The following is a 12691-nucleotide window of genomic DNA, read 5'->3' as shown; positions in this document are numbered from 1 at the left end:
TCTAGTTTTGTTATAATTAGATCAATGATTTAGTAGAATGAAATTGCAAGGATTCTCTTGCCATGTTAATAATTAGTTTTTTTTTTTTTTTTTTGCTGATTCTTTTTTAGTTTGCTGAATAATTAGGATTCACTTAAAATTGGGTGTTCTTAATTTGATTCCACTGTTAATTATAGTTCATACTTGATTGGAAAACTTTTCCACTGTTATACCTCATCCAAATTGGAGTTAAGTTTTAAATTCAATTGTTCTGTAATTACTCCTTGTTTTTGCTTCAATACTAATCCTATTCAATAATGTCGCTCGACCATTTTCGTCCACCATTTTCGTCCACCGACTAAGAAGTTAAAAACGATAGAGTCATTTTTCAAGCCTAAAGGGGTTGATAAATCAAGTGAGCTGCTTCCTTCTACTGAAAATGTTGGCATTCCTACATCATCACACCATGACATTGGTACTTCTCAGCATCAAAAGATGCCATCATATGATCAACCAACTATATCTAGTAAAGCCAAAGAAGTTGCAGTTCAAAGAAATGTAGGTACTTATGAGCGTGATCCAGGTTTGCGGCGCCAAATTTATGAATATCCAATGAATCAACGTGATGATGTACGACGAGCTTATTTAAAACATGGACCTTTCAAACCCAGACTATCCAAATATCCTCCTACTTGGGATGAAAGACAAGATCGTTATTTTCAATATAGTTGGGTCAGAGAACATTCATGGCTAGAGTACTCTATCGAAAAGAAAAAAGCGTATTGCTTCCCGTGCTTTATTTTTGAAACTAATCCACCTAAGCGTCCTGCATCTACATGTTCATTTGTTCAACAATTGGACATATCAAATCTTATCACATGGTAGCTGTGGAAGCTTGTGAAAATCTTCGGAGGCCATCTCGCCATATTGATAGAATTTTTCGTAAACAAAGTAAGGAGCTTATAGCAAAGAACAGGCTACGAATAAAGGTAGCAATCGAGACAGTTAGAGTTCTTGGTCTTCATGCATGTCCTTTTAGAGGTAACGATGAGTCATTAGAGTCAACAAATCGTGGTAAGTTTATTGGTTTGATGAAGTATGCAGCCATATTGAATGACAAGATTGCTGAAGTTGTCTTAGGAAATTCACCTGGAAATGCAGTGTATACTTCACCGAAGATTCAAAAGGAAATTCTACATATTCTCGCTCACAAGGTAAAGGATACTATTCGTGCAGAAATCCGAGATGCTAAATGTTGTATTCTTGTAGATGAAGCACAAGATTCATCAGTTCAAGAGAAAATGGCTATTGTTTTGAGGTCTGTTGATACTAATGGTTGCATTAGAGAGCCGCTTTTTGCAGTCAGAAGTGTTGAGGACACCACGACATTAACTTTAAAGAGAGAGATTTCCGAAGCTCTTGCTTCACATGGTCTTTTAGTAGAAAATATTTGGGGCCATGGGTATGATGGTGCTAGTAATATGAGAGGAGCATGGAATGGGTTGCAGACATTGTTTCTTAGAGATTGTCCATATGCTTATTATGTCCATTACTTTGCTCACAGGTTACAACTAGCATTAGTAGAAGCAGCTACAGATGAGCAAGATGTTTATCTGTTTTTTGATAAGTTAAAGGTTATTGTCAAGCTTGTTGGGGCTTCTCCTAAGCGTCACAGTCAATTGAAATCTGCAGCAGTATTAGAGGTAGCCACAAAATTAGCTGATGGTGAACTTGAGACTGGTTCAGGAGCCAATCAAACTCGTACTTTGAAACGGGCAGGAGATACTCGTTGGAGCTCATATTTTGGTTCTGTATTCAGTTTGATCCGTATGTATAATCCAGCTTGCATAGTCCTTCAAAATGTTATGAAAGACGGAAACACCATTAAGATAAGGGGGATGGCGAAAGGTGCTTATCTTGCAATTAGGTCTTTTGAGTTTGTTTTTATCTTACACTTAGTGGGAAGTGTTATGGGGATAACAGAAGTGCTATGTCAAGATCTGCAAAAGAAAACACAAGACATTATTAATACCATGAAGCTGGTCAAGTCCACAAAAGTGCTTCTTCAAGAATTGAGAGACAAAAATTGGGTTATTTTTTTTTGGAACTATTAAAAGTTTTTGTGATGAACATGACATTATCCTTCCTGAAATTTCAGATCAATATATGATGGGTACGAGTCGTTCTTGTCAGCAGAAAGACCATATTACTATTGAACATCATTACCGCGTTGATATATTTAACATTGTCATTGATTTTCACCTAATGGAGCTAAGCAATCGATTCACAGAGGAATCAATGGAGCTACTTGTGTTTTTTTCAGCTTTCAGTCCAAATGAAAATTATAAAGCTTTTGACATTGATTTCCTTTGCAGTCTTGCAGAAAGGTTTTACCCTGAAGATCTCACGGGGCAAGAGGTATGTGTTTTAAGAAGCCAACTACAACATTACAAGTTAGACGTTGTCGACAATCCCGATTTTGGAATCATGACTATTATGGTTGAATTATGTCAGCGATTGGTTGAAACTGGTAAGTCAAATGGCTCCTATGATTTGATAGATAGATTAATTCGCCTTGTCTCGACTATTTCTGTTTCAACAACTAGTGCAGAAAGGGTATTTTCATGTATGAATATTGTGAAAACGGTACCTCGTAACAAGATGGGTAACGAGTTTCTTGGAGATTGTATGCTAGTCCATGTTGAAAGAGAAATTGTTGAAAAAGTGTCATGTGAGTCTATCATAGATGACTTTGCTTCATTAAGACCACGAAAGGTCCAATTCAGTTAGTATGCATGTACGGGTTGCATATATTTTGTTAAATCTAATTATGCATATATATAGATCGCTGGATCAAATGTTATACTTGTACTTAGCCACTTACAAATCCTAATGTATAACAACTTTTTTGTTAAAAAATATGTAACTTTTTGTACTTAAACGCTTATGAAATATTAATGGGATATAACTTTTTGCTATAAAGTGAAGGGGTCTTGGTTTTTAAAGGTTTTTGTTAATTTTATGGAGCTAACCACTTGGTGAATATTGTAAGGTTTTTGGGGATTTATGTTGTAGCCTTGCAGGTGAGATGATATATAGTCCACCGATTGTTATAAAACTTAGGAAATGATCGGGATTTGGTTGTTGGACAAGATGTAGGATCAGAATCTCGCAACAATAATGTTTCGGCGAAGTTATCAATGACACAGCACTTAAGCGTCGCAAAACAACTCCAGAAAGGATAAAATAAATGACGTCAGCTAAGAACACGAGAAAGATATGATAGTTCTGCGAAAATTAGAGAGTTTGCGAAATTAACATTTGTAAGATTGCGAGAATGTCGCAAACCATATCCGAAAATAAAGGACAGATTAGCTGTCATCCACTATGTATTTCCTTATAAATAGTCATTCGAGTTGTAAAGAGGGGGAGATCTTTTTTTTTTTGAGTAAGAAACAAGTAAATAGGAGAGAGAAAGTTCAGAGCAGAGATCATTCTTGACTTCTTTATCTTTCTTGTAAGAACATTCAAAAATTAATCAATAAAATTAAGAATATAAACCTAAAAATGAGTTGATCAACAATGAAATCACATGAGGGGTGTAGTGTAGGATTTCCTGCAACTACATAATGGCGCTAGAAACAGGGACTAATTGAAGATTATTCTAGAAAAAGCTAAAGATTGATATTGAGATTTGTGAAAATTTAAAGTAATTGATTAAGAATTTTTCATAATTTCTTGAAATACTGTTAGCATTGAAGAAATGGCTAGAAGAAGAAATACATCCGAACAACCGACTACTATTAGAAGAAGCAAAAGAATTGCTGGAAGAGAAAGAAGTGAAATGGGAGAATCTACTAGAATGAGAAATAATAGAGAAAATCTAATTCAATCGCCAATTCAACAAACACTAGTTTAAGAGAGGAATACAGATTATGACAGAGTGAGCATACACACTTGGCGATCAAATTCAGCAGAAGAAATAGAAGAAGAGCAACAAAATAGAAATTACAGACAGGAAGAGAGAAATCAAGAAGCAGATGAAGGAATAATTCATAGAGGTGAGGAAATTGGAGCGTTAGAAACATTGAGACGAAGAATACATGAAGAAAGAAGAGCTGAGGCAGAAGAACGTGCGAATTTAACAAGACAAAATCACGAATTAAGGATGGAGAATATCAGATTGCAGAATAGAAGATCGATAAGTATTACAAAATCATATTCCAGATCGACTAGAAGAGAAATGAGGCAAAATTCACCCGCGATCAATGATGGAAACAATATTCAAGAAGAAATGTCAAATCCTAATGAAGAATATCGCGAAAATAAAGAAAGAATTGATGATCGTTACATTCCACAAAATGAAACTTTTGATGATGGGAAAATTGGCGGAAATCAAGAGAACGGGCAAAATCAGAGACAAAATAACCAAGATGGCGAAGGAAATCAAGAGGAAGGAAGAAGAATTTTACATGTGAGAGAAACTTAAAGAAATCAACAGACGATTGAAGAAGAAATTGAAAGACATAATGCTGAACAAGCACGTTTAATCTGCGAACGTGAAAGATTGAGAGCGGAAATGGAAGAACAAGAGTTTCAGGAGAAAATTCGCCAAAACAATCATGACAATCGGGAAAGAAAGCGTGTACAAAATCGGAATAACGATAATCTCAATGAAGAGTATGATAGAGTAAAGAGAATGGCTGAAAGACAGCGAATTGAATTGATAAGAAATGAACAAAATTATGGAGGGTAAAATGAACGATGTCATCATTTGCGAATTCAAGATAGGGATGAGGAAGAGAATCGCAGAAGAAGGAGAGATGAGGATAATGAAGAAGAGATACAAAATTTCGCAAGAGAAGATAGACGTGAACGCAGAAGAAGAGAAGAAAAATTAAAGAGACCAATGGGTCAAGATTCAGGAGTAAATAAAAAAATCTTGAAAGAATTAGAAGAAATGAGGGGAATGCTAAATAATAGAGGAGAAGTAGGTAGAAGACAATTGGATGAAGCAATATAAGAAGCTGCGAAAACTCCATTTACAAGGGAAGTACAATTAGGAGGAATACCACCGAAATGCAATTTGCCTGCATTAACCAGCATTTTCGATGGAACAACTTGTGCAATTCAACACATTAAAGCTTATGTGAGGTGCATGTTACAATGGGAAAATCATGATGCGGTATTGTGCAAATATTTCGCATCCAGCTTAATAGTAGAAGCGTTAAAATGGTTTGAAGGTTTGCCAAAGAATACAATAACTTCATTTAATCATTTGCAGACTACATTTTTTGGGGCATATATAAGTAACAATTCCTCACGACCTGGTATAGAAGATGTGTTTGGATTAAAGCAAAGGGTTGGCGAAAGTTTGAAACATTTGACTAAAATATGGAGAACTATGTGTAGCGAAATGGCTGGCCGTGTAGATGAGAGATATCTCATATTTTCATTTATCAATGCTATGTTTGCAACAAACCTGTTGTATGTCCAAATTTTCAGAGTCAAGAATACGATTACAATGACTGAATTGCGAGAACTTCAAGAAGAATACATTTCTTTAGAGGAAAGACAAAATGAAATGGAATCATATCCAGTTGCGAACACCATCTCACAAGCAGCGAATGCAAGCTTATTACCCAAGCTGATAAACACAGTGGCGAATACTTCGCAAGTACAACAAGAAAAGGTGACATGTAACAATCAGCAGAAGTTGGTAGCTATGGGGAGTCGAGATCAAGAAGAGTATGAAAGATAAAGAAATTTCTATAGTCGTGGAGGAAATAACAAGATTCAAAGACTCGATCAACCGCAATAAACTTATGGAGGTCAAAGACCAAACTTTAATATAGGACAAGGAGGTCACAAGGTAGTATGGGAAGAAATCAATATGCCACCTCTAAATGCAAGTGTGGATAAGATATGGGAAGCTATAATCTTGATGGAAAATATACCAACACCATGAAATATGGGAACGGAACCACCTCCAAATCACAGAAGTCATGAATTTTGTTCTTATCATAATTTTCATGGACATACCACAAACGATTGCAGAAATGTAAAGAGAATTATTTTGAGAATGATAGATCAAGGAAAACTAAACGACTTTTTGGTAGAGCATCCGCAACCTCAACCATTACCACCACCACCAGAACATCACAAAGTGAATACGATGAAAAAGAAAGAAACATTCTTCATAGAAGTTGGTAAAAAAGCAAAAAATCTATTCTGTCACTCTATCGTACATTCATATAAGACAATTGAAGATTTTCATGATAATATTTTGAGTAAAGTGTTCGCAAGAGATAATAATGGAAGATAAATTATGAATATTGCGAAAATCTTGCGATTAGAGGAATGGCAGAAACAGATCATTTCTTTTACCGCAGAAGAAATTCCCGAAGGAGAAGAGGTGCATGACAATCCATTGGTAATAAAAGTAGAAATTAATCCAAAACCGAAAGAAGATGAGGATGATGAAGCTGAAGATTCATGGACAATCATTAGAATTTTAGTCGATACTGGAAGCTCTGTGAACATCTTATTTTATCATACTTATAAAACCATGGGTGGAAGAGATGATGATCTTATACCATCAACATATAAGATATATGGTTTTAATGGTACTGCTAACAAGCCTAAAGGGGAGGTTACTATGCAAATTCCATTGAAGGGAATATCTTCTGAAATCTCATTATGTGTCGTTGATGTAGAATCACCCTACAATGCATTAATCGGTCGACCTTGGCTACATGGGATTCTTGGTGTATCTTCAACTTTCCACCAATGCATCAAATTCCCTCACCCCAATGGTGTAGGAATCATAAAAGGAGATTGGGTTGAAGGAAAGAGATGTTACGAAACTGAGATAGAATCTTGCGAAGGAAGAGCAAACAAGAAGGAAAACTGGCGACACAAAATCAAAGATGTTCAAAGAAGTGAGAGGTTGATGGTGGATACAATCGAAAAGAAAGGAGAAGAGATGTTGCGAAATTAATGCTAGCTCAGAATAAAAAGGATGAACATACCACTACCAAGGAAGCAGTAGCAGAAAATAATAAAGAAGCAGAGGATGGCAAAGGTAATAAAAACAAGAAATGTATGAATGATTAAGTTGTTGTGATAATCTCGCAATAAGTAAAATTCTCAAAAATACATTTGATTGAACAACAAAATTGAGATTGCGAAATTCGGATACAATATAATGATTTGCGAGACTCTTGCAGAGATAATGAATTTTACAGAAAATAATCAGAGAAGAATGACAAAAGAGAAAGAGGCGAACCTTTATGGCGTACACCCTAGTTCGTGAATACAATTTCGCAAGAGGCAAATGTAATACCTAAAGTACGTCATATAAGGGGGTACCTATTGCATGACTCAAGGAAAGGCTACACCGCCACTGGAACCTGAGTCATGGAGATTTGGGGTCAATGAATCCCATCCGGGAGAGGCACCTTGGATTCTCAACTTAAGCATATTACCTAGGTTGGGCGACTAAGGTAATAAGGACTCTCCCAAGGAGTGCAGATCTGATCAAGGAACCGAGGTACACGGTTGATTCAAGAGTGTCGGGGGCGTTTGAAGTGTCCTTGCCATTCTTGACAAGTCTTGGCTCATACTGCACTCGGCCTGAAGAAAACCCCACTTAGGGTGCAGTCTCGTAACCATAAGCCTTATAGGTAAAAGGGATAAGAGGCTGCGAAAATAACTGGTTGTTGTTAAGACTGGATGGGAGGATCTAACCTTGTATGGTAGAAGTACACCTCCTTGAAGGGGCAACCAGGGGGAGATAAGGGCGGCACCCTCCATTAGGGAGCTGATAAGTGTCTTAAGATGCAAATGTCATAAGGCTTTTATTCGCAAGGATATTAAGGCTTGTCATATTTGTGCAACAATCCTGAAGAGGCAATAATACAAAAGAAAAATATAAGACCAGATCAATGGGTTTTCGCATGAAAGTGCGAAGACGTCCTGCGATTTCGTCGCAGGACGGCAATGTCATGGGGCTTTATTTTCGCAAGAATATTTAGGCCTGTCATATTGTCGCAACATTCCTGAAGAGGCCATAATACAAAAGAAAAAGTTAAGGCAAGATCAATGGGTTTTTGCATGAAAATGCAAGGACGTCCTGCGATTTTGTCGCAGTGACAAGAGGTGGCATAACAAGACCTTTAATTAGGAAGGAAAAATAAGACCACACATGAATGAGATTTTGAAAAGAAACAAAATTCATTTCGCAAAAGGTTGCGAAATTATACAATAAGAAATTTTTTATGAAATCTCTCATTTGGATTCAAATAACAGGGGCAAGTATGGGAATGTATGAAATTAGAAAATGTTATTTGTCTCCATATGAGAAATTTACCCAAAAATTCAAGAATTAATGATTATATTGATTAACTGTATTGCAAAGAAGAATTGTTTTAATTTACGCAGGTCAAAATGAAAGAAACACTAATATACAGAAAGAAGAAATAAATGTACAAGTATTACAAAGAATCAAAGAAAGAAGTAAAGACTATTTTTTGGATAATCCTTCATTATCTTCTTCAGACTTGTTTCCTTCTTCATCTGCGTCAGAATCTTCATCACCATTAGAACTTCCATCACTATCAGATTCTTCATCGTCAGCTTCGCTATCAGAGATAATCAAACTAGGAGTATTCTGTGGAATTTCTTCTAAAAGACAAGGATAATCAGAATGTGGGATATTATGATCGTCACAAACCATTTGGATGGTTTTATTGCGAAAATGCATAGCGTCATTCTTAAAATTCGCAATGATGATCTTGATTTGATTCTTTAATCTAGAATACTTGTCGTTGCGAGAAGAAAGATTTTTTGCGAGTTCCTCCTTTTCAGCTTCAAGTTCTTCAATCTTTTCACGATATTTATTTTCAGAATCTGCGAACAAAATAAAATCAATTATTAACTAGGTGAAAATTCATAAGAAGGAAAAGATTAGTAAAGAAGAGCAATTAATAACCTTCTCTGTCAGAAATCATATCTCTAATCAAGGATGTATGTTCAACTTGGAGACTAACATTTACGCCTAAATATTTTCTAGCATCATCTAAAATTTTTGCAACCCAGACAAATTCATCTTCACTACTTATGAGAAGACGAGAACGAATTTGATTTTCCCTTTCGCAGAGTTCAATATTCTTGCGGTTAACTTCATCTCGTTCAAGTTGAAATTCAAGGAGAGCCTCTTGGAATTTCGCCAAAGCCTTGGCACCTTGATCAGAGATACGATCCTTATCATCTATGAGACCGCTAATTTTGGTTCTTAACTCATTGGTTTTCTCTTTGGAATCAATAAGGAGACGCTTAAATCTGTTGGCTAAGCCTAAACTGGATCTATGATCAATTTCTAAGAGGCGAAATTTCGATCTAAGTTCATTTAGAGAAAGAGATGAAATTCTATCATTTGAGAAGCTATTTAAGGAATTGTTAAGACGTTCAAGAAGGGTATCATTATCCAAGGCATTAGGAAATGAGCGAAGAAGGGTAGCTTCATCAGAAAGACCATAAATGTCTGCAAAAAGGATCATTTAAATAAGATAAAACAACAGGATGAATGAATAAAGAGAAAAGAGAAAAGTAACATACCGTAAAGCTGATTATTAGCTTGTTGAAGACTAGAAATTTTTTCTTATACGAGGAAGAATCAATTTCTAATTGTCTATTTTCTCGCGAAGACCTTTAACTTCAGCTTCCAATTCTTCATTTTTTGCGAAATTGAAGATTCTTCTTTTCAAGATTTTCGCGTCTTCTCTCTAGATCTGAGGCAACAGCAAAAGAAGCTTTTCCAGCCTGCGAAAAAATATAAAAAATATTAATATAGAAAGAGATTTTGAGTTATAACAATGAAGAAGTAAAAGATAAAAGTATACCAGACTATTGAGAGAATGCAAGAAGTCGGGAGTCACTGATCTAGAAACTCCACGAAGAGAGCTATCACCATCAGTAAAGGGACATCACAAAGGGTAGCGAGAGCTTTGCAGGTATTGCGAATTGGCTATCCCATTCCTTGTAGAGAATCAGAAAAGAGGCCAGAAAGCTTAGCCATAGAAGATTCAGGTGGAGAATCTTCAGTTGCAGCAAGATCATCGTTATCTCATCACCCTTATCACTTTCAGAATTTTGAGGAGGAACATTTGAAGGGAGAAGAACGAACTTTCTTTTCTTTGGAGGAGGACCAGTTGATTTTTCCTTGCGAAGAGTATCTTTACCTTTATCATCAATCTTCGCAGCATCAAAAGATTCTTCTACTTCAGCAATAATCTTCACACACAGATAGAAATAAGAAATAGAAGCATGGAAGTAACGGTACTATTTAAAATCATAAGAGAAAATTTCTTACCTCATCTGTGTATGAGCGAAGAGCTAACAGAGTACTAGATTTCCCAGTCCTGTTATAACTATCTTTTAGTTTTTGGATCTGCGGAATATCGCAAGAGTTAGCGAACAGAATAGTAAAAATCAATAAAGAAGTATAAAATGAGTTAAAGGGGAGAAGTATTAAGTATACCTCTTTCTCCTTCTCGGGCCATGAGAAAACCCAAGGTTGATATGCAACGAGATTCGCAGGAAGAACGTTTGATCCAGCAATGTAAGGACCCTTTAGCATTAAAGGAAACACACACCATTTGTCATCTTTGGATTCGGTAGGAGTTGTTTTTTTACCAGAATGCCAATCAATATCTTGCATAAGAATTTTGGCTTCATCAATGTTATCTTTTCTTCTTAATCGAATACCCCAACGAGTATTCTCTTTCTTCATGGGGATAAGTTCGTAGTTTTCAAAGAAATTTGCCACTGTATATTTCTCAGCAACTATCTCTAGGTCTGCGAATTTTGGATCCCTAAGTTCTTTGGAGTAAAGAGATCCTCTACCAGCACCACGATTAGCGAACTCTAGCATCAGACGGATGCAGTCCCCACTTAGTTGGAAAATGGCTCGCGAAAATCCTGGATGAGCGAGAATTTCATAAAATAAAGGAATGTCTGGGTTATAAAGAGGAATAGGGAGTCATGCGAGAATTTGACCTAGCGAAATTATGATTGATTGATCATCACAATTTTGATTGGAGAAAAGCTTGACATAAAGAATTGATTTGGCATTCACACCAGCAATGGGGGAGAGTGTAAGACCTTTATTAGAAAGATCTTTTTGGACATCTTGTAGATTCTTCTCATATCTATGACCACTTGGAGCCATGTTTGAATATAGAGTATGGGAATGTATGGAAAGTAAAAGGATTGAAGGAAGAAAAAATTACAGCAGCAGAATTTGCAGAAGAATAACAGAGTTGCAGAGATGAGAGAATAAAAATAGAAGAGAAAGTGAAAAGAAAAGTGGAAAAAGGGCGTAAGAAGAGTATATAAAGAAGTAGCGGTTACAGAAGACGTGTGAAGTAATAAATGGAAGAGAGAGTACGTGTGATAAATACAGAATATGAAAAGATAAGCAGTTGTGGCATTTCTCACATCATTCTCTACTTCGCAGAAAAGATATGAGAAGAGGCAAGATGTAGGATCAGAATCTCGCAACAATAATATTTCAGCGAAATTATCAATGACACAACACTTAAGCGTCGCAAAACAACTCCATAAAGGATAAAATAAATGACGTCAGCTAAGAACACGAGAAAGATATGATAGTTCTGCGAAAATTAGAGAGTTTGCGAAATTAACATTTGTAAGGTTGCGAGAATGTCGCAAACCATATCCGAAAATAAAGGACAGATTAGCTGTCACCCACTATGTATTTCCTTATAAATAGTCATTCGAGTTGTAAAGAGAGGGAGATCTTTTTTTTTGAGTAAGAAACAAGTAAATATGAGAGAGAAAGTTCATAGTAGAGATCATTCTTGACTTCTTTATCTTTCTTGTAAGAACATTCAAAAATTAATCAATAGAATTAAGAATATAAACCTAAAAATGAGTTGATCAACAATGAAATCACATGAGGGGTGTAATGTAGGATTTCCTGCAACTACACAAGCGACATATGCATCAATAAAAAGGTACTGCTTTATAATTTCTTTTGTACAACTTTGATTATCTTGTTGAACAAAAATATTTTTTTTTTCATATATTTAGCCCTGCCCAACACTAGTTCCTGGGTCCGTCCCTGAGTAAAAAAACGTTTGTTCTCATCACATTCATCCTTGGATTGTGATGGTGATAATTTTTCTTCGTTATCGGACAGTTTTTCTTCTTCTTTGTCATCTGTGGAGAAGAATGGAATGGTGGAGCGAGTAACAAAAGAGGAGAAAGGCCAAGTTGTTGGTGAATGGAATAGCGACGCAGCCAAATGTATGGCTTTGATGGGTTGGGGTGCAATTCTTATTATGGTATTTGCATTAGGTATTATTGCTTGGAGGAACTTTGATGGATATTCACCATCTCTTGATTTCTGTTACCCTACTTGAATCTTGAAATTCCTCGAGGGTTTAGTTGTTTCTTTAGGGTTTTCTTAATGTTTAATATTGTTCGATATATTTTTTGTTAGATAATCATTCTCGAGTTTACAACTAAGTTGGCGGGTAGCCTGGCAACAAGATGGGCGCCAACACCCTTTTGGATAGGAAGTCCTAATCTATGGAAAAGTGCACCGCCTATCTTATGATTTACATCGTGGTTTGTGATACAATTCTTTAACCTTTTCAGACATCATAGTTTGTGATAAATTCTTTAA

The 12691-nt window shown here is 36.0% G+C and overlaps 1 protein-coding gene across 1 annotated transcript; it reads left to right on the top strand.

Annotated features, from left to right (window-relative positions):
* Positions 1 to 857: 857 nt before the first annotated feature.
* LOC113359584 lies at positions 858 to 12425 on the top strand. The gene is made up of 4 exons (XM_026603194.1): positions 858 to 1887; positions 2138 to 2397; positions 2494 to 2768; positions 12203 to 12425. Exons 1-4 carry the CDS (start codon positions 858 to 860, stop codon positions 12423 to 12425), a joined length of 1788 nt encoding a protein of 595 aa, XP_026458979.1.
* Positions 12426 to 12691: the final 266 nt, after the last annotated feature.

The sequence above is a fragment of the Papaver somniferum genome, chromosome 3 (assembly GCF_003573695.1).
Source record: "Papaver somniferum cultivar HN1 chromosome 3, ASM357369v1, whole genome shotgun sequence".
In the NCBI taxonomy this organism is placed as follows: Eukaryota; Viridiplantae; Streptophyta; class Magnoliopsida; order Ranunculales; family Papaveraceae; genus Papaver; species Papaver somniferum.
The sequence above is the reverse complement of the archived record's forward strand: the minus strand, read 5'-3'. Positions and strand labels throughout refer to the sequence as shown.

Excerpts from the sequence above, each read along its gene's own strand:
- LOC113359584 (XM_026603194.1), top strand. The coding sequence starts at position 858 with ATGGTAGCTGTGGAAGCTTGTGAAAATCTTCGGAGGCCATCTCGCCAT. Across the intron at positions 1,888-2,137 it reads GATAAGGGGGATGGCGAAAG|ATCAATATATGATGGGTACG; the intron begins GTGCTTATCTTG and ends CTGAAATTTCAG. Across the intron at positions 2,769-12,202 it reads CGAAAGGTCCAATTCAGTTA|TTTTTCTTCTTCTTTGTCAT; the intron begins GTATGCATGTAC and ends GTTATCGGACAG.